At 39.1% G+C, this 23,488-nt stretch overlaps 1 protein-coding gene across 24 annotated transcripts in view; it reads right to left on the reverse strand.

Moving 5' to 3' along the window:
* The window catches only part of tcf7l2 (transcription factor 7 like 2), an 84,863-nt gene that overhangs the window by 26,569 nt on the left and 34,806 nt on the right, over window positions 1-23,488 (reverse strand). For 13 of the 24 annotated variants that reach the window (XM_084434551.1, XM_084434552.1, XM_084434568.1 and 10 more), the window contains exon 5: window positions 23,227-23,286. The exons of the other annotated variants lie outside the window; for them this stretch is intronic. In XM_084434551.1, the coding sequence (XP_084290677.1) occupies window positions 23,227-23,286 (60 nt within the window). The remainder of the gene's footprint in view (window positions 1-23,226; window positions 23,287-23,488) is intronic. 24 annotated transcript variants of the gene reach the window in all.

Below are 23,488 nucleotides of genomic sequence, written 5' to 3' on the forward strand. Positions count from 1 at the left end.
AGAAAAAAAAAAAACAATGACTTAATCTAGGATCATTCCTCAGTCACATTCTTTTCTCCCCTTTTATTTATAAAAATAACAGAGTAAAAAAACGTATTGATGTGGGCTGTAAAATGACAGATGCGAGCATACAAATTCTGTCGGGCCAGTGATTCAGTGTGGGTTCGGGTCAAGCTGTGGTGCGGCAGGCTAACGCTGACCATCGGTCAGTCCCCTAATACCATTAGCAACCCTTAGATGAACATTTTAAATTGGGCTTTTGTTCTGGAGTGCTGCCCCGACCCCTTTATCCAAGGGTGGTCCATACATCCAAGTTTCTTCACCAAAAATAAGAAAAGCCGCTTAAGGACCATTTCAATTTTTTGCCGTTTTCTTTTAATGTTCAAATGCCGCCGTGGTTGAGATCTGCGCATTACTTTTTCTCCTTTAATTCTCTTACATTTTTCTTCTTTATTTAAACATTTATGTTTGCCAAATTGTTTATCGATGTCAGTTAAGAATTAGATACTTTTAGGTTCCTTAAAACATTTGTGTTAAATATAGCATGTTAAATATCAAATACTTGCAAAATTACAATTTAATTACATGTATAATTGTATATATTTATTTAATCGCATTTTTAAAAAAAATGTATACCATATATTTAGATTTTAAATGAACCATTTCCTAAAAAAAACCAATAAAATAAAATGTTACTTTCTTATCAGATTCTTGCTCAATTTAAAATAGGAAAAATAGGAAAAATCTAAAATAGTATTAATTATTAAAAACGGAAAAAATAAAACCTTGATAATTGCAGTTTTATTTTTAATATCTAAAAAAAAAATCTAAAATACACATTTTCAACAATATCCACAACAGTGCACAATATCCAAAATCAAGATACACAAGGCAGTGTGCAGAGATAAAAAAAAAATGCAGCACTTGAAAATGCGATGTTTGCATGAATCAATGTCAAGTAGAGAAGAACGGGCAGAGATGAAAAGACGCCGTGTCTTAATGCGCATCGAGAGAGAGGGAGAAGAAGGTGCGATGCGTGTGTGTGTCTGTGTGTGTGAGCGAGGAAGAGGAGCGGCGAGACGCGGATAGGGAGCCGCTGTGAGCCCGAGAGTGCCGACCCAGCACGATCACATCAGCACTGGTATTAAATTAACTCTCAGACTTTGAAACTTATTGATCTGCTATTAAGACACCGGTGAACTTGAAGTGAGTGCTGTAGGTGACGCGGTGGCTTCAAAGTCTCGCACAAGCCACATAAAACAACCTGCTTTGATCAAAGCAAGAGAGGGAGCTTCAGAGGAACCCCCAGTTCCACTCGTCGCCGATCCGCTTATGCGGACCCCTAGTCCAGTGTGATCCTCAACCCCCGTCTCCTCCAGAACAACCACCACTACATACACTAACCTGCCAAATTGCAGCAAAATGCACAGAGCTTTACAACACGGGTCAACATACACACCACAGTCGGCTCGGTCAGAACATAAAAGACACACGTAAATCTCACAGCATTAAAATTAAAGCAAGATGCGACAGTGCTGTAGTGAGGGAGGGGAGAGTATTAACAATGTTAAAAATGCACCGGTAACATCATTATTGTGTAATAAAATATTATCCCTTTTGGCAAATCTACACATCTTACTAGCACTTTTGATCACCACTATGTTCGTGCCACTGGGTGGAGATAGCAGTTAATATTACCATTTCACTTGATAACGATTAGCCAGCATTGACAAATAACATAGGGAAAAAGATCCTTTTAAGTCCCGTTTCGTGGACAAAAAAATAACGCATTTATATTTCACTCTAGGCAGCAGCCTCTATTTTATAAAGAAGTCTTACTAAATGGATTTAATAAGCTTTTTTTTTTTTTCTAAACATAGGAGGTTAAAAAAAAGCTCAGGTTTGCACACAAGTTCCTGGCCTAGAGGGTTTGCCTAAAATAAATATTAAATATTAACAACTAAATTCATCATGGGAAGGACAGTGTTTGTACTCTGGCTCCAAATCTCAAGAGGAGCGTGCCTTGGCTCGGAGTACTAGCGTTAAGCTGGGTCTGTGTAATTAAAAACGTAAACAGATGACAAATAGGAGATATTTAAACATTTGCTGTGTGTTTCTCTTTCCTTCTCCGCACTAATTTATTTAGTTAAAGGAGAAATCAAAGAGGGGGTGTTAAGCACTTCAGCGGGAGATGACAGTCGGTTTAAACACGGCTCAGTAACATGACAGCTTGCACAGAGCAGAATGAAAATCCTGATGTTTGTTTGATGGCTCTTGTATGCATATTTTTTTTCCACTGTAATAAATATATCCATTTGTATTTTTTTTAAACAGATTCAATTTCATTGAGCTGTTATATTGCCATATTCAGAGAAGAAAGATAATTAAAAACGGTTAAATTAAAAAGCGGCCTGCATGCTAAACATTTGCTGTTATTTTCCATTTAAATCTGTTGTTCTGTTGCCATGAACAACTGTCAAACCATGGCCCTATTGCACATCTTGCTCTTAAAAAAAAAAAACATAAGAAATTCAGAGTGAAAAAATGCCTACGGCGCACATATCATTTTTAACCCACTTGCAATATCTAACTAAAAGTTATCACTTCCATTGTGACAAAAAGAAAAAATACATAAGGGGTGATGATGGGTGGAAGGAGAGGCAAGAGCAAAAGAAGGAGAAAGAGAAAAAGAAGAGGAGGGAAAAAAGAGCCCTGTGCCACAAGCATATATAAGAGAACTTTCACCAATTAGTGAGGAGAAACAGGAGAGGGAGCTGCCGCAGAGATGGTGCTCAAAGAGCCAGGCCTTGCGGCGAAGCTGTCATGTCGGCTGGATTGATCAACAGGCCTGCTATTTCTAATGGCATGTTGTCATGAAGCTGCAGCCATGGGGAGCCACCTGCCTCACTCCTTGTAGACAGCAAAATATGTGTGTGTGTGTGTGTGGGAGCTGCAAAAAAAAAAAGAAAAAAAAAAAAAAAAAGAGGGGCTTATGGTGTTTGTGTCTGTCGTGGGGGTGGGGGAGGGGGATTCCAAGACCATACTTTTACTTCAACTAACAATTTGAGAAAAAACTCCATACCTCCTCCCCGTTACTCCTCGACACCCTCCCCATCCCTCAGCTGTTGATATGACAGGTGCACTACTGCTCTTTTCTTAGCACCCAGACCGCAACACAAAGCCCCGGCTATGGCAATACGGCGAACGATCGGCAACAATAGCTTTAACGCAACTGTTTCTGTGTGGAAAATGTGTTTCTATGAGGTAGTTCGGAAGGTTCTTTTATGATCAACATCGTTGATGGCACGACAAAAGGCTAAATAAGCTAAACATCGCTATTATCTAAATGTCAAAAAAGCTAGCTAATACGTAAATCGGATTAAGTACAAAACAAAAAAGTGATGAAACGCTTTCAAAAAATGAGCAAGGATGTTTCATGCTTCTGTGGACACAAACAAGTAGCCGTCCTTCGTTTCGACTCTCCACGGGCGCAGAAGTGCTGCCTCGCTAACGATGAAAAGTCAAATAAAAGTTACAGAACTTTCGAGTTCAAGGTAGCGCTAGCCATTTTGAGTGTATGTCACGTACAGGTAACCTTTTTATCGGGTCCGCCTCTGGTCTCATCAGTCGATGAAATTCTCTGCCCGCGGCGGTGGCTTAGCCGAGGGACACCAACCAATAGAAAAATATTTCATTGTGTTAGCATTTCAAATGCCGAGTGGAGCGCGGGGGGGCGAGGAGGGCCGGGAGAAGCGCTAACCGATCATTGCCAGTGGAATTAATTGGCTATTCCGAGAATAATGTCCCTTACTGTGGGTCCTTGGAGGGCTGAACACTAGCAGAGTCTACGATTTTTTTTTTTTTGTTCGGTGTCTTCAAAAAAAGGACCGCTGGGGGGTACTGGCCGCATTAGGGTTTTAGCTCATTCCCCTAAAGGGCGGGGAAAAAAATAATCAGAGCCAGTGAACCGAACTCAGCTAATCCGCACCCTAATTAAAAACACAGAACCCCATTACACCTAGCCATACTGCCAATTGACGAAAAACAATTTTCTAAAGACAAAAACTGAAATTACAGGGAACTACTTTTGTCATTTCTCATGCACAGACGAAATTCAGCTGATAAAGAAAACACGGCAAAAACGTTTGCCCAAATGTTGCGAACAATGGATTTCATTCGGCTTTCGGCCAGCGTTCGATAAATGGCTAAAGATGGAGCGACCGTGGTGCTGCTTCAATCCTTTTATTCAAGGGGATTTGAATTTAAGCTCTTTTCCACATCGGCCAAGCATATGCATTGACCCTAACTGATATCAGTGCATCTCTTAGACATATCTTTATCTAACCTTTCTTAAAGCCCTGTGCCTTTTCAAACTCAAAACAGCATTAAGAATAAGTATTGTCTAGAGTGGGAGGGTATCCCTGGGAGACTCCTTCGAATCGTTGGGCCTGGTTCGAGGCAGGAGCCTGCAGGATACACAGCTGCTTATGCACACCAGTCAGATGCTCCGAGTGCACAGAGATAAACAAAACAAACCACAAAAGAAAAAAAAAAAAAAAAAAAAAAAGAATAGCCATCCCAAATGTTCTATCTTTCCACACCGGGCTTCGTCGGGTGTCGATTTCATCCCATCCGAAAATGTACGGCCGATGCAGCAAGGCCCTATTATACGCTTTTCCTTTGCTCATTGTGAATTCCGTCAACGAAGTCAATCTTATTAACTTCCGCGCTGGTTCACACATGACATTTTCTTCAATTTTCTCGCCGACATCAAAAACATCAATTAGCAGCTCGAAAATAGGAAGGAGCGAATGACAGAGTACGATAACACAGACTTATTTGAAGCTAAGAGTAAATCTATTCTCCGGTTTCTGAATGTGTTCATTACAATTTTCAAAGAAGACCTCCAAATAGCAAAGAAATTAAATTTATCTCCGATAAATGTCCAGATTTTTTTTCTTGTTGTAATCCTGTGTCTGTTTCCTGCCCCCGACGGGCGACACAAAAGCGTAATGGTGCTGCATTCTCGCTCTCTCATTATAACAGATTACAATGCAGAACGTATGACTATAACAACGTTTTCCAGATAAAAAATACAACTACTACCAAAATGCAATAAATAACATGCAGATATATATTTATTTATTTTTTCCTGGTCTTTCTCTCATACTATCGATCAGTTTCCTGTTATTCTTTTGTATCTCAAAATTCAAAGCAACCCAATCCTGCGCATTAATAAATTGAGCTTTCCATTCTTTTTTTTCCCTGTAAATAAAAAGCATGTAACTCAATAAACTTCTGATAGTAACCTTTAAGTAAAAGGTTATTTTTGCTGATAGCCAAACATTACTACACCGCTTCCCTGTGCTTATGTTACATCTCCAAGGGGGTGAATACAAGCAACTTCAGTGGCCCTGGAAAAACACTCTGGTGGAGTGCATGAGAGAGGAGATGTAGGATCACATTCCTCCGGCCCATTGATTTCTGATCTTTTGACATTATTTAGCTGCTTCCCATTTTCTCGGCTGTCTGTTTTTTCCACGTCGTGAAAGACAGCAATGTCCAAACAAGCGACGGTTGGGATATCTACTATCTGTCAAAGGACTGGGCTCTTCCCGGCACTACAACAGTAGAGAGTACTGACACAGTACCGAGAATCGCCGGGATGAAAATATCACTCCTTATAATGGGGCCTAATCAGATTTCGGATGCCATTTGCCTTCTAGCGAACGCGTAGTGGAGCTGCGGCGATGTAACCTATACACGTCCCGTGCCCGTCTGCCCCTCGGAGCAGAGTATTAGGAGGTTACATTTATCAAATGACTGATCACCAAAGGGGATCAGTGAGAAGATCTTTCAAAGGAAGTGCTGAAACTAAATGTAAAGAGTATTTTGACCTTCGACTCTGACAGAAATTTTTTTATTTTCATGATGCAGAGTTTTTCTTGACACGTTTATGCCATCGACATGCTGAAACGCACACACGCATACATTCACAAAAACAAACCCTTACATTAAAAATCTTCAAATGTCATTAACCCATTAAATAATTAATTTTAATAATGAGTACTAAAGAAGAGTCTGATTTTGGTCAGACTACCGGCCTGGGCTTTAAAAATTATTAGCCTACATCTAAACAATCAAAATGGTGATGGTAATGTCCTCCAGTCTGACACTAATGGACTTTCAATGAGGTAAAAAAACTAAACAAAACGGGGGTTGAGGATCCAAGGAACACCCTTTCACTGCAGTCCCAAAGAGGTTTCAGTGGGGTCCGTGAGGGCAGTGACCCCTGGCCTAATTCCGCCAACCAACTAGTTCAGCTAAACCAACATAATGTGAGCTGTACGACAGTGTCTTTTGCGGTCTGTAAATAAGAACATATTTAACATAACAAAAAAATACACATTTTACAGATTATTGCCATGGGAACGAAGCACAGAAAGCGTTTTTCCCATAGCTGCTAAGTGACTTCATAGGGGCGTGCCACAAATTAGTATTAGCACAATCATCCGTTCCCTGAGAACGATACATTTAGCCACAGCACAAGATGTGCGCTTTAAATAACATCCTGTCCAGGCATCCTATTCTCATTTAGTTATTACTCATCGCTTGGCTAATTTAACCTTAAAAAAACAGGTCTGCTTCCTTCTACCATTAATTTTCTAATAACTAATTTTTTAGTTAATTTTAGCACAGCCATGTCACTTTGGTACTACCCTTTGCATCCACCTTTCCAATTACTTTTAGAGTTTGGGATTTACAAATTTGCTTTCATGTCCTATGTTGGTAGATAAGTCTCCAGCTCCTGGCCATGAAAGCAGCTATTTAATGAGCTGCGCTGAGGTTAATTGGTTCGCTAAGATCCCCAAGTCATGTGTCTCAATATGAAATTAAGCCATTTCCTAGAGTTTCTCTGACTTATTTAATTAAAAACACTTCAGCCCAATTTTCATTTCCCACAGTATACAGAGTAAGCAGTACGCTTGGATTGGGACCTCTCACGTTTTTTTTTTTCCCCTCCTTCCTTTTAAATAAGCATTTGTTCGTCAAGGACAATTAATCTGAAGAGTGCAGTATGTACGATTACCATGAGAGCATTCACTCGGCCGCTGTGGCACTATGACGCTACTACACACTGTTATTTGTTATGTGTGAAGGGAATAAGTGTCATTTTTTGGAAATTTCCCTTTGTCAACACACACTACATAACTGCACAAATTCAGTGGGGCAACCGTGCAATGAAGATGACGATTTAACAGCTAAATATGACGACTTATTAACAGTTATTAAAGTAGCTATTAATTGTAATTGGCAAATGTTACTGATGAAATGCACACTACTCAATAATGATTAAAAAGATGATCTGGAAAAACAAAATGTAAGACTGGAGCTCTAAAATAAATTTATTTATTTTGGGAATTTGGCATGAACAACCTATCAATGCTTATAAATCTGTCAAAAAAGTATTTAGGCCTACTACAAAAACTTGATTTCATTCATCAACATTATTATAATTAAAAACATAAATAATAATAACAACAACAACATTAATAATGATTATTATCCTACCAAATCATAATCCTTCCACACTACAAACAAAATTGTTTTTAAATTCTTAGCCTATTATTATTATTATTATTATTATTATTATTATCATCATTATTATTATTATTATTATTAATGTTGAGGAATTAGTAATCATTCAGGAGAAGGGTCCATCATAATAATAATAATAATAATAATAATATTATTATTATTATTATTATTATTATTATATGTAGTGTGTGCGTTTTATTATTATTATTATTATGGACCCTTCCCCTGAATAATTACTTTAATTCCTCAACATTATTAATAATAATAATAATATTCTGAGGATTTTTTTGGAAAGAGGAAAGATGCATAATTTAAAAACGGCACCAGGACTCATCAAATTCTTGTTACGCCATCAGTATTATTCACTTATTATTAGGAGAGACATGAGGTGAATCTGCCCGTATAAGAGTCCCGTAATTAACAGTAGGGTGAAAGTGTTAAGGTTAGCCTCTCGCTGATACGGTTCAATTCTCCTGACAGAGTAATTACGGGGCTGCTCAATAGCCAACCGTTTCACTAAAAACTAATTCAATCCATCTTCATTTCCTCAGCTCCGCCCCTCTGATTGATGGATAGTCATCATTAGAGGGTGACAAAACACTGAGTTGAGTGTGCAGAAGAAAATGTGATAATTCCTGAGCCACTGGAGGATGCTATCACGCACACACACACCTGCCCAGATCATACATTACAGCGGGAGTCTGGACTAGGAGGCGGAACAGAGGGAGAGTTACGGGTCACTGACCGTAGAGCAACCTGGGAGAGCACATACACAAGCAGACGCAAATAGAGCTGTGCGCCCAGTCATAAACGCACACAGTGCCTGTCTCACAGTGGACTCCTCACACACACACACACACATGCCAGCGCTCTCCTCCAAACCTTTTTATAGCTGCGCAGACAGTTTAAAACAAGAAGACACCCCCTCACACACACACATACGCACACAAACTCTGAGCAGTCTCATATACGTCGCTTTCAAACAGTAACCACAAACCACTGATTAACGGAGACTTGTCTGCTTCACTATATTTTAAGTCTATGGCTATATTCTGACCCAGCCGGGCTATATATTTTAATTATGTGTTCTGTTTTTTCCCTCCACAGGGGAGGCGCGGGCTCCAGTGCTGCTGTACGAGGCCTCCTTAAATGAGAGCCTAGCAAACTTTATGGTTTGTGTTTGCCGACAGCATTTGAGATTACACACCTCGCTCTGAGCTTCAAGAAAGCTGATGTGTGTCATTTCTGTGTCACCGAATGAAGTTCCATTCAAAATGCAACAGATTTCCTGAATCTGTCTGCCATTGGCTGGACAAACAGGTACTCTTGCCCTAAAATGTACACCACTGGGTGAGCCAGTGTAGCGTAACATGGATAGTTCAACCAAAAATCTAAATAAATTTACTCATCCTCATGTCGATCCAAACCTGTAAGATTTGCTTTCTTCTGTGAAACAAAAAGAAGATATTTAGAAAAATGCCTCAGTGTTTTTTTTTCAATGTTGTTTGGACCCCCCTGACTTTCATTGTATGGACCAAACCAGTTGAAACACTTTAAAAAATATCTGGGAACAGCATGAGGGAGAGTGAATTTGGGGGTAAAATCTCTCTTTAACAATGCCCACCATATTCTCAACCTCAAAGACGTCTTCTAATTATCTGCATTTCAGAGAAATGCATATGCATTTCGTGCGGGCAGATGGAGTCTTTGTCCACATGTAAATCTGGGAAATCTTGATAACAGACGGTGAACACTCTGTGGCGGCACGTTGTCGGCAGGGTGCGATAGCCGCGTGGCACGGACGATCGAACAGCTAAAGGAACATGGCACTCTCACAGTGATTATCCCACTCTCCTCTGGCTCCCGGTTCTGGGGTCAGCGGTGCTTCTGAAACACGGCTGGCCTTGCCATTTCAATGATTGAATTTGGTCTGGATCCCTCAATCGATTGTGTGCAGTGACCCCAGAAAGCCCCCCATGAGAAAGGCCCGCCGCACCTCACGCATGGCCTGGAGGAGAGCATCTGTACGCAAACACACAGTAACACTCACAGATACAAACAAACACAACTACTGGGTACACTTGCAGACAGACTCTAACACTCATGTCACTAACTAAGAAAACTAGGGACCTGTGTTGAAAAGGTACTAACTAAAAGACAAAGTGACGCTACAAACCAGATTTCTGAATTTGCAACGGAAGCTTACAGGTTTTCAAAATAGTATAGCTTTTCCAGTAACAAGCTACTTTTGCCAACCATTAGTGGTAGATCAAAAACTAAGTAGACCTGATTAAATTGAGATAATCAGTTTGTTCAAATGGATCATCAATTACTATATATACACAAACACACACACACATATACATATATATACATACATACACATACATACATACACACATATACATATATACATATACATATACATATATATATATATATATATATATATATATATATATATATATATACACACACACACGCTCAAGTCCTTGTGCAGCATTTTCAATCTTGTATTTAAAAGTGAAATATTTAGTTAATTGCCGTTTATCTTTTTGCCGAATATATTAAAAATAAATACTAGTGTGTATACATATATATACACACACTAGTATTCATTTTTAATATATTTGGCAAAAAGATCAACGGCAATTAACTAAATATTTCAAGATCGAAAAACAAGATCGCATTTTAAAAACAAGATCGAAAATGCTGTACAAGGACTTGATATATAACACTATATATGTGTGTGTGTGTGTGTGTATATACATATACACATGCATACACACACACACGATGCAATAAATATATTTACATTATTATATTATAAATATTTAAAAAAATTATAGAATAGGACATTATTGTATATATAATGCATAATATAATTATATACAATTATATGCATGACATAAAATATTATATACATAATTTGTATATGTATAAATCATATGAAAATAATATAATTTAATAAGCAACTTCAAAAGTAGGTAACCTGTAGCGCTGCTAGCTACTTTTTCAAGACTCAAGAGTAGTTTAACTAAAGTTTAACTACTTCAAACAATGCGTAGCTTGTAGCTTCCCCAACACTGCTAGGGCCTTTAGTCTCAAGACCAACAAGTATTTCATCACCTGGCATGGCAAACATCATCAACACCCTCCTTAAATGTTCCTGGCAGGCGATATTTAACCGCAGAGGGCTGAAACGGGTTCACCGGTGGGTGATTTCTCGATGGTTGACACACCAGCAGAGTGAGTACATGTGAAAGTGAATGTGTGAATCATATTTAGACCTGTGCGCTCTTGTTCTGCTGGCTGACAGCAAAGGAAGAATATAATCCTAGTCCTCCAGTAGCAGTGGCACACGGCAAGTCCAAACTCATTGAGCGCCACAAACAAACACTCTCTGGGCTCATGCTACACATTATCCACACGGCAAGATGGTGGAACGCCGTGGCAAATGCAGCGTGCCGGCCTCCAGACCCTGCAGTTTGTTTAGTAACACTTGAGCTTATGACGCCCGAAGGGTGCAATTAAGTCCAATTACAGTCTGTGGTTTTTATTAAGAGCTACAAGCTGGCCAGGCTGCGGGGCCAGTGAGCGAAGCGCACACACGCACAGAAGTCGAGTTCAGCACTGCTAAATCAAACCAATTCAGACTCAATAAAAGGAATACATAATGACTTATTCCGTAAGTTCAATAAAGGTAATAGAAAGAGATTGCTACATATTGCACAATAACCAGAATAATTAAATAAATGACAAATGAGAGATGAATAGCATACAGAATTATCAGAAAGGAAAAGAACATCAGATGAATGAGTACATGAAACATAGCAAGTTTTGAATTGAAAAAAAAAAAAAAGAAATTCATACAATTATTATATATTATTGTGACCCAGATTATTCCAACCACTGAAATGGGAATTTTCATTAAAAAAATGTAAGATAATAATTGAGATATTATTGAGATACTATGACTGCCTATCATTTTTATGTGAGAGGCCTTCTTCATACCCCGGGCATCTGAAATCGGGGACAGGTCAAATGGTCAGATGACCTCACACACCCCGGCGATGTCACCAGGGTAAGCCTGCGATCCCCATACAAAGGGACGGTACAAATGAAAGGAAAGCGAATGGAAAAGTTAGAGGTCACCGCACGCAGGGCTTTACTTGAGCGATGCGAGATAAGTACTCTGAACTCTCCCTCCGGCTAGATATCGCAGGGCACAAGACCCTTTTAGCGCTGAATACGTAAATCTGATCAATATCATGACCGAGATCCTTTATGAATGACAGCTCAACCCTAATTCAACTTTGCTGATACAGAGCGAGCGGGAAAAAAAACGAAGGAAACACCCAAAATACCAATAGCGCGGCCGGCCTTTTCACGAAAATGTCAGATGTCACAAAGCATTCTGGGGTTTTGGTCACGTGGCCTTGCACTCGGGATACTTGGGCGCATGACAAGTGAGCTACAGCTGTGACGGAACAAATAACAAGCACATCCTTCGGCATTCATCAGCGCATCAAAAACCAGCCCTGTATCAATCTGTCGTTCGCAGGGAGCGGTGAGAGAGCGAAGCATTTTCCTCTTTGTGTTCCTGTTATTGGGCTGTTAGCTGATCGCTATCATCCTCTTCTCCGCACTGCGCTTGGACACGTTTCAAAAAGATGGGAGTCTTTTTTTCTCCCTTTCTGTAAGGAAACCGTCTCCTTAATGGCTTTCAAAACAGGAAGCACAACAATAAAAGTGAAAAGTGAGAATGCTCGCTGCAGACATCTTTTCCATTTTGCAGCGCGACGGCATCACACTCTCTGGCGTATACACACGCGCTCGCACAAACAGACAAGCACACACAGTTACACTGACACACTGACCTTCAGACATTCCTCATTCTGTCTAGTGTGATTCTCTAATGTAATGACTGTGTGTTACAAAAAATAACTAACTCTCCCTCAGCGGATACATTTGTTAGACGTTAAAAGGATCTACTCACCCTCACATTTTCTTCATAGAAAACTAAAGGATTTATCTAGAAAAATGTCCAGACTGCTCTTTTCCTCACAAGAAAAGTATATGGTGACTACAGCTATTAAAAGACTACAGAAAAAAAAGAAACAAAAGTATCTTGTACAACTTTCACTGTATGGAAAGGAGAAGTTTGAACATTTTGATAGATGACAGCTTTCTGTGTGTTTTGTGAACAGATTATGGTCCGGAATCCTTAAATTCATCTTTAAAGAATTGACAGCAAATTTGGAAATTTTACAAATATTACTGACAAATTAGAAACCCTGTGTAAATCACAGAATTTTTTTTTAGAAGTCTTTTATGCTTACCAAGTCACCATTTATTTGATCAAAAATACTTCGAAATGGTATTTAGAAATACTTTGTAATATTATAAAATATTAAAATAACTGTTTTCTATTAGAATATATTATTAAATGTAATTTATTTCTGTGATCCGATGCTGAATTTCATTCCAATATGCTGATTTGGTGCTCAAGAAACCTTCTTATTTATCATCAATGTTCAAAACAGCTGTTCTGCTTTAAAAAAACGTGATACGGTTTTTCAGGATACTTTGATGAATAAAAAGTTTAAAAGAACAGAATTTATTTGAAACAGAGACTTACATTCTGTAACATTATAAATGTCTCTACTGTCACTTTTGATCCATTTAATGCATCCATGGTGAGTAAATCCATTTCATTTCTCGGTAGCGTGTATATCCTGTTCGTAATCTTAGATTGTGCTTTATGCTATATTCCAAACAACTTTATAACAACACAAAGTCTGCATCTAACTTTCTCTGGCTTCTTTAACACAGCCATCCTTTACAGAGGATCCCTGACCTGACCCTAACTCCAACCCATCAGAGACCTTCAACATGCCACGAGAAGCGCTTTCAGTTCAGCGGCACAAAAAGCTCAGAGAGACAGCTACATGTACTTCCTCACAGCTGGATAAAACAAATCTTAACAGCACAACTACGCCTCACCAAAGCGCTTCATATTTTTTCTACACCCTCAAACGTATTGTGTTGTCTCTAGGTACCAGGAACCTATCTATCATTTCAGTCTAAAAACAGAATCTGCATCACCCTCTTCAGTGTGAGCAACCCCAACCCCCCACCCCACCGAATTGATTTCTCCCAGTCGAGGCCTTTCCCAGTGCGGACCGCATCCGCAACAGTGTCATCTTTACCGCCAGTCCTCTTTTAACTGGCTTTTACTCTAGTGGCGGAATGTACAAACGATGAAGGCGGAGGGGAAGAAAGAAACAGAAAAACTGATACATGCGCTCCAAAGTTTCGTCTATTGATTTCTTTTTGATGCGCAGCCGAAAAAAAAGGGAAGGAGTTCAAAGCTGAGGAGATCTTTTTTTGATCACCACTAGAATAGCTGTGTTGGTAGTCGGCATGGAAGCAGCAGTGCTAGATGGAAAGTGTCGGCATGGATTCCTTTGTTCTGGCCGAAGCCCCGTGGCAAGGACCCTGACCTGGTGTGGTCAGCGAGGTCTTTAGCGAGGCGCAACATTAACATGTGCTGAGGGGTGATCATGAGGAAATTCAGAGCTGCCCATTCATACGTCTCCCTGCCGGACACAAAGAGAATACGTTTGGCTACCGCACTGTGGTTAACTGCAGACAACTGCAGTCACAGTCACATAAGGAGCTATTCAGAAACTACGGGGAAGAGTGTGTTGGGAATTTAAATTTGTAGAATATACCTTTTTTTTTTTATTCCATTCCATTTAAGAAAAAAAAAGAATGTTTGGTTCCTTTAACAGTTCTTGAAATTCTGTGTTTAAAATCAATATTTTTTCGATTTTAATTAGATTTTAAAGATTAACTAATTGAGAGTTAGATGATGATAAAGATAATATAAATGTAAAAGAACAAGGTAAATACGCATGCATGATTAAATATTAATATGCAATGTTGACCAATAGAGATGCATTTGATTCTTGAATATCTGCTAATAATCAATACGGTACCGCAAATCTGCAACTCTATCTATTTGGTGCTTCATTAAAAGTATTAGGCCTAATAAACAATAGAATCGAAGAAACCCGAATCAATGAGTGGAATTCATGTCAGGAGGATGTGAGGGGGAATGTAGTGGATGTGAAGGGAGAGAAACGCAGGGTAGAAAAGAGAATGACAGGTTGATGGAAAAGGGCAGAAGACAGAAGCAGAGAGAAGAGGAAGATGGCAGTTTACCCCTGTGATGTGTGGGATGGACTCAGTCTGCTCTGCTCTGCACTGTCAATAATATATGGCGCTGACCCTGTGATAAATGGGCAGGTAGCGCAGAAGGAACTTGAACACCTACAGTAGGTTTGTTCTGTTCCATCTGAAGATGCTCTATGAGGCATATTACACTGGATCCAGGCTCTCTGTGATATGCAGCTGTGTTCACCGGTGGCTACAATTAGACCATCAAACCCATTCCAGCCGGGAATCGGCACACATCTCCAGAGCCTGTGCTCCAAAGAGACGGCCAACTAGTGGATCTGAGGGTGGTAGTGTTTGATGTGCCACACATGGTAGAAACCTCTCTTTTTGCTCATATTAATGGTGAGAAGATATAACAATTAAAGGAGAAAGCAGCGGGCAGACAGACAGCCAGCGTGGCTGCACATCCTGAGCTCAAATTAGCATACTGGAAGTCCTCCAAAAGGCGTACAAGCTAATCGTAGCTGAGGAACCAGAAGAACCAAACGTTTATAAAGGAACACCCAGCGGCAGGCTGGATTTAATAGGGTAATTAGACACACAGACAACTAGTTATAAAATTATAGCACAGCCATAATATTTTGAACAAGCTTCGATGTTAAAATGATCTAATGTTTTAGTTTGCGGTGGGCCTCCAGACGTGCGGCCACATAAGGTGGAACATAATTCCACTTCCTGGACCAGTGCCGCACTATTTGCTTTTTTTATATATAAGATGACAAGAGTTTCCTACAGCTGATCTGGATGAGAGGCGTCCACCAACATTACATTAGCCATGTGGTATCGGTTTGCTTCCTTCTGGACACAAACCATACCATGGCTGACAAAAAAAACATGTATTTCAATGCTTGAATACAAACTGTTTATGGTGCTTCTGCAAGATCAGTTCATAACCACTGCATAAAAATACATCAGTTTTATATAGCGTAAACTGGTCTTAATTACCAGAGGGATTATTTCTTGGCATCATGCATGTGCATGTCATAAATAATATAGTATCGCAGTGCTATTGCCAAAGAGTGGTTCATGGTGAGGCAGTGGTCTTTTCAATAACCTGCAAACTACGGAGCGCATAAAAACCCACTCAGAGCATTCATCCGTCTGTCTGGCATTATAATAAGGAATGCTCCTCGAAAACACTCAGAAAACAGCTGTGCTGCCGTAACAGATCTTATGTGGCATCTCAACACAAGGTGGAGACAGCGTTAAAAAAAGTTCCAATTAATGTTTACGTTTACAATAGGGGGAAATAAAATGGAGATGACTGAAAGTCTCCGAGCTTTCCAACAGGTGCTTGGAAAAATGGGATAAAAAGGCACAACGAGGAGCAGCCTCTGTATCTTAAGGATAGTAGTGACATCTCAGCTTTTTCTCTGTTCGCATCAGAGGTAGAGGAGAAAGGAAAAAAATCCGTTGTGTGAAGAAAAATGTCTTGTTATGGAGGAACGGAGCATGTCATAGATAAGAGTAGGCCGGTGTTCAAAGGGATACAGGCCAGTGAAGCGCTCGCTTCTTTCTCCACGTCGCTGCACTGTCCTTAATGAGCCTCCCAATAAAGCCTCGTCTCCTGTCTGCTGTCCGCAGACGCCATGTCTGTCTCACTTCAATCATGACCCACCATTTTATTTATTCATTTTATTCATTATTTTTACTGAACTCAAGATAGTTCACAATACTTATAAACAAATAAAAACACACATAATGTTTAGCTAGTGCTTGACATTATTAAGGAGACAGGAAACTGTTGGGCGTAGTAGGGCTGGATGGTATGTCAATCGCCAAAATTGTCAAAATAATACAATAAAATATTTTTTTATTAAACTTAAATTACAATTATAAATTAAATAAAAAGTAAAAAAAAAAAAAAGTAAAAAATTAAAATAATTAAAACATTTTATTAAAATTTTTTTTACTCCATTGGGACACAACAAAGGGCAGATTGGAACCTGCCACTCCCACATGAGCACCAAGGATCAAGGAGCCCAGAGCATGTGTGCTAAGTGCTCAGCATCAGCTTTAATATAAATGTTTAAAAATGTGCTTTCCATCAGCAAACAAAAAAGTAACTTTTACCCGGTCCATCCTCTCATTTTTTATTTATTTTTCCTAGCCTCCAGCCTCCTTTTAGTCTAGTATCTTGTGGTCCGAGTAGTGACAGATTCTCCTGGACTTGTCAGGGCTGCCCTGTTAGCTGCCTGTCATAAATTAAGCCTAAATACAACACATCTGCTTTCACCACAGAGCCGTGCAGACGAGCAGAGGTAGACATTCCTCTCATATCTGAAATGAAGCTAAATAAAAGATAAAGAGAGCATGTGCACACCTGCAACAGCGTGCCAGAACAAGACCACTTTAACTCACTGAATCATTCAAAAAAAAAAGCTGAACTAAAAAGAAACAATAAAAACAAAGAGATTTTCTGACTGTGAAAAACAGTCCCGTGTCATCTTTCTCTTTTTAAAGCCATAATGGAGACAGACAACTTGGCTCTGACTGCACTTATTGCAGAGAAACATCAAAAAAACAAAGACGCAAATAAACAGTAAAAATATGTTTGCAAAGAAACTGCTGAGAGGAGCGAAATCAAATAAATTGGAAGTTTGTTTCACAAAAGGCGAGCTGAAGCACATCTGAAAACAATCTGAAGAGAGAGAGAGAAAACTAGAGGACAATGCAAAAACGACTCCAAAATCAAGATAGACTAACTTCCTAAAAAAAAAAAAAACCTATTGCTCTCTTAGCGAGGGCTATGGAAGTACGTGTGATTTCGGCCAGCTTAAGTGCTCCCTAGAAGGGCGTTTTAGGGGCCAACGCACACATACACACACAGAACCACCAAAAGAGGGAAGGTGTTCAACTTTAACTGTCACTGCACATTCAGCCATAACAATAAATTTCTCTTGGGTAATGTCAGTTTCACCCCTCCCCAATTCTTTGCCTCCTCCTCCTTTCTCACTTACTTCAACACAGCTCACAGCACACACACACAAGCAGAACTTCTGAATCTCACCACATCGTGAAGCCAAAACAGTCTGGCCATAAAGCAGTCAGCGTTTGCATCTGAAGCACGGGGGAGATTTCGTCCAACCTAAACAAAGGATTAGTGAAGGAACGTGCAGGACTTTAGGTGATTTCAATAGACAACGACCGCCACTACCTTCACACGCTCAGGGGGCCAAATTCCACACAATGGAATTACCGAGCATGAATTTTAGTAACCGCACATTTGACGCAAAATACTATTAATTTTCACTTCAATTACATGATGCCATGAATATATCAGGGAGTGTGGTGAGCGAGAAGCTTACTAAAACAATCAGACTCAAAAAAAGCTCTACAGGCCACCCTGAGGGATGGAGTCTAAATCATTTCAACTTCCTCTTGGAAGATCACCTAAAACTTCCTGGAAGCACAACAAGCATGCTTAAATAAAGAGAGTTAATTGGTAAAAACAACAAAAAAATGAAAAAGAAAATGGACAGAATTGAGACCAACAGGCCTCAAAATGTAAAGATATGTCTACAAGTATGCTTTTGGTAAACTGGGATTATGTCTAAGAATAATGCTTTAAAAAGTAAACAGATTATGTAAACAGAATAATGATTTAGTAAGCACATTTATTATTCTGTATTTTAAGTAATGCAAAAATACAAAAAGTGGCCGATATTATATTATTTTGTATATTTCGATATTATATATTATTATATATTATATATATTTTTATATAATTTATCATTTTTTTGCAGCCGATACCGACTAAGCTGCCGATTTCTTGTCATCATGATCGGCCGATACCGATCCTGCAAGCTTTATAGTAGTGATGTATAAATATAAGTGTAAGCTCTCTGTTGATTGTCAACTGTTAACCCCTTTGATTTCAGGAGGCATATTTAAAAGCTTTTAACTTATAAAAGCTTATAAAACAAAATTTATAAAAAAAAAACATCGTCTCATTTGATATAAAAACTTTCACATTTTTAAGAAAATTGATTTTAATAAAGTTTGGAGGTTCCTATGTTACAACACTGCTGAGAAAACCCCAGAAAAAGTTATGCAAGTTTTTGATTTATATTGTTATTATTCATGATTCACATGATGACTGTTAGAAAATATATTTGACAGGTCATAAATAATTTTTTTTAAAGTTTGGGCTTGTTCACAATTATGTCAACAGCATCTGGGCCAAATTTTATGTTGATATCTCAAAGCAAAAATAAAGTTATGGAATTTGGAACCATGGTAGCCTCCAGTGGTTTTACTGAACATAAGGACTATTTAAATGTTAAACGCCACAAAGTATAAAAATAATAATAATTACAAAGAATAAGTAACAAGTAATAAGATCCTGGTTGATGAGTAATGATCTTTCAGCGCTGTTTCTTCTGTGCGCTCCTATTTTATGGCGCTCTGCAAATCAAGACCTGTCAATCCCGACATGATCGGATCCCGAAAGTCCTATAGCTTTAGCGAAGCAGCATGAAGATACGCATCATGTTATGTTGTGTGGGGGCTCGTTTGAATCAAGACAACCTGCTCTAAATAATGATGTTCGATTTACTAATGTTTCACAAAGTTACAAAGAAAAATGTGCACAAAAGCCTAATCTGCATACTGTTTACATGCACGTCAATGCAACTTTTTATGGTTTTACGTCATCAAATTGCGATCAGTCCATGAGATTGGTCAAATTTAATGGCTACGATCAAGTCATAGAATATGATTATCGGCCGGTACCGATCTACAGCCGATCGATCAGAGCATCCCTAATATATATATATATATATATATGTATGTATATCTATGTGTATGTGCGTATGTACATATACATATATATATATATATATATATATATATATATATATATATATATATATATATAGATATATATATATATATATATATGTGTATGTATGTATGTATGTATGTATGTATGTATATATATGTATATGTATATGTATATGTATATATATATATATATATATATATATACACACACATATATACATACTTACACACACACACACACACACACACACACATATACATACATAGATACATACATACATAGATACAGCATCAATAAGACCATAATTAGATTGAATTATAATTAGAAATTTGTATCTCGGGCCAAATATGGTCCTATCCTAACAACCCATTCATCAATGGAAAGCTTATTTATTCAGCCAGCTTTCATGTGATGTATAAGTCTCAATTTAAAGAAATTGACCCATGTGACTGCATGGTTTTGTGGTCCAGGGTCACACATGATAAAATAATAGCTTTTATCCAATAGGAATTGAACAGATCATGAAAAGTTCTTCATATAAACCAGGTTGTCGGAGGGCAGGGGTCAAAAAGTTTTCTTAAAAATAAAGATTTTCCTTAAAAACAACATGCATTTTATCCTTTAAAAAGTTTGCTTCGTCTTTATCTCTTCCCCCTCCTCTTCCCCTATCTCTTATTCTCAATTCTGATCTACTTTCCCAAGCTACTCTATAACAGGCCTGTGAAAGGAGGTCACATATCAACTTACCAAGCGTCCCTCTCTGACCATATGACCCCTTCGGCAGCCCACGAGGCCCCATGTCATTCCATCACACTCTCTCTCGTTCGCAGTCCCCCACATTCACGTCTTCCAAACCACCATCTAAAAGCTGCCCCCCACCCCTCGTCTGCCCATATCCCGACACTAATTGGTAAATCTGTTGAACCATAGCACGCCCAACAATGAGACACCTGGAGTTCTGTCAAAACAAGTTTCCCTGTGAAACAGCCTCAAGTGCTAATACAGTACGAGTCCTAGCTAACTCCGTCTTACTCAATGCCGTGCACGAATATAATGCGTGTGTGGGGTGGGGGAGGTGTTATAGAAAGTTGTAGTGAAGTTCAGTGTGAAGGGGAAGTGTTAATGGCACTATTAAAGTTTAGATTCTCAAGAGTTTGGGAAGGAGGAGCACGATGCTGTCTGGCTCCACTGGAAGCCCACAGGAAGTCCTTGTGGAAGTTTTGGCCCCGACAAAAATCTCAAACATTCTTGCAGTTCTTGTTGGACACCCTCCCCGCCCACAATCCCTTCTGCACTCTCTCTATTTTAGACAGAAATGAGGAGTGCTCTACGTAAACTCAGAGTGCTAACATGGCAACATGCTGTGGTTTGTGTGAAATCATGTGCAATAAGCTTGAAAAACTAACCCCGATTTAACTGAGAACATGGAACTTGCACATTTGCTTGTCAGTTAGCTGAAACAACACACACAAACACAGCAGAAACACATACACGGAGGCATTAGGGTGACATATGAACAAACATTAGGATTTTTTTTTTTTTTTTTAATTAAAACAAGCGTTCTATCCGTCTGTCTTTCACAAACACATTTGAAACAGAAATAACACTACTCAAGGAACTCTTGGTGAACCCTGTCTAACAAGTTCTGACAGAAACTCTTTATGAACACAAAAAAGTTTCTGGCCCTGCAATTAGTGTCAGATAATAAAACATAAGAAGATTCATTGTTTAATGTATTTTTTTCATAAACTGCCACAACGTCTTAAAGGAATAGTTCACTTAAAAAAGAAAATTCTAAAAGTTATTTTAAACCTGTATGAATTTCTTTCATTTGCTGAACACAAAAGATGATATTTGAAGAATGTTGAACCAAACAGTTGATGGACCCCATTGACTTCCATAGTATTTTTTTTCCTACTATGGAAGTCAATGGGGTCCATCAACTGTCTCATTAAAATATCTTCATTTGTGTTTTGAAGATGAACAAAAGTCTAATGGGTTTGGAACACAATGAGGGTGAGTAAGTGATGACAATTAAAAAATTTGGGAGAACAAACCTTTAAGAAAAATAAAAGTATAAAAATATGAGAATTTAAGCATTTTTCAAGAATTGCACTTATTTCATCCTAAATACTAAAGTATAAGAGTGACAGTTCTCTCTAGATGTAAACCTTGTTCTACTAAACTCTTGTGATATTTGCTTTTGCTGCTACTAATATTAGCATTAGGATTTGCTGCTGGACTCCAATTTAAATCTCACAAGACGTGACCTACATGACCCTCAGGGGCAGACAAAAATAAGACAAGCATATCCCACAATGCCACAGCTTTCTTCATAGACCTAAACACAAGGCGATGAGCTAAACAAGCTCGCACCGCTGTTGAGATTTGGCAGACCAAGGCTACCCATCGTGCCCCCCCCCTTCAAATTCCACACACTGTTTGTGTCCGTCAAGGAGGGCCGAGGCGCAATTGAGACACTCAGCGGCAGTGGCCCCATGTTGCGTCACTCCGCGCCACATCAAAAACTGAAGAGCAGTGCCAGACTTTCTCTCTGCGCCTCATGTCGACGGACAAGAAGACAATTAGAAGAGGGTCTCGTCTCATCCAAACATCCTTAACCTTGACCCACGCAAACTGAGTCATGCACACATTTACACACTCATGGGTGCGCGTGTGCAAGCAAAAACACAAACCACTCCACCTCCTAACTTCTCGCTGGCAAACGTTCAACCCCAGATGCTACAAATGAAAAGCATCCTCTTCATGCCAGCTGCTTCAGAGAAAAGGAAAAGAAATCAGAGAGAAATAATCGCCACCATTCCGGAAGATGCAGGAAAATAATTAAGGCTGAGACGGGGCCTGCAAGCAGACAAAGATGAAGCTCAAGAGGCATTTCGGGCTGCCAGGAATCCAGAAATGCTGAATTTTACATTGCTGGAGTGGCGCTGATGCTTTCCTGTTAGACGCAAATACTGTATATCGTAACAGGGATCCTGCTAGAGACAAAAATCATCATGTCAATGGACAGCAACAGTTTACAATTACCACACAAACTGAGCCAAGTCTGCTCATGAGGATGTGTGTTTGTGTGTGTGTGTGTATGTACAAATGCAAAGCAGATTCAACCCCATTTTTTAGGAAAAAAAAAAAGAGCAAGAACACAGCAACAAACAATATCAAATACAGCAGAATATTACACTTATCAAAAACAAAATAGTTATTGAAATCTCCAATTGTAATGATTTTGATATTCTCATTTCATAATTTTATTTTTTACTTACCCTGTTGGAAAACCCAGCTTAAGCAGGAAAACATGGTTGCTGGTTTCTAGCTGGTCAAAGCTGCTCCAAGCAGGTCATTAGCTAGTTACCAGCCCACGATGTTCCAAAAACCAGCTCGACCACCTTTAGCTGGTTTGTCGTGGGTTAATGATGGTAACCAAACTAGATAATGACCAGCGTGGACCAGGAAATAACCATTAAGGCAAGCAGGAAAATCAGTTACCATGCAACTGAAGCTGCATTTTCCAGCAGGTAATTCATTTAAACAATCAATAAGCCAGATGCAAGAAACTTGGAATTCAGGATTCTCACCAACTGTAATTGGTGAACACTCAGATCAGTCTGTCCGGGGAATTCCCAGCAGAAGGGCCCCTGAAAGGCAAAGACGCACGTCCCGTGTCACAAATTGAGAACATGGTACACTCATCACTCATCCAGGGCATGAAGGCAAAAGGCATGACTTTTAAAACCTCAAAAAAAAATGTCTAGCTGTGTGCCACCCCTCTCCTTCCCTGTCTGTTTCCTCTCTGACTTGCGGTGTCAGGCCGCTGCCAGGTACAAGCCCAAACATATC

This window comes from Rutilus rutilus (genome assembly GCF_951802725.1).
Source record: "Rutilus rutilus genome assembly, chromosome: 16".
Taxonomy (NCBI): Eukaryota; Metazoa; Chordata; class Actinopteri; order Cypriniformes; family Leuciscidae; genus Rutilus; species Rutilus rutilus.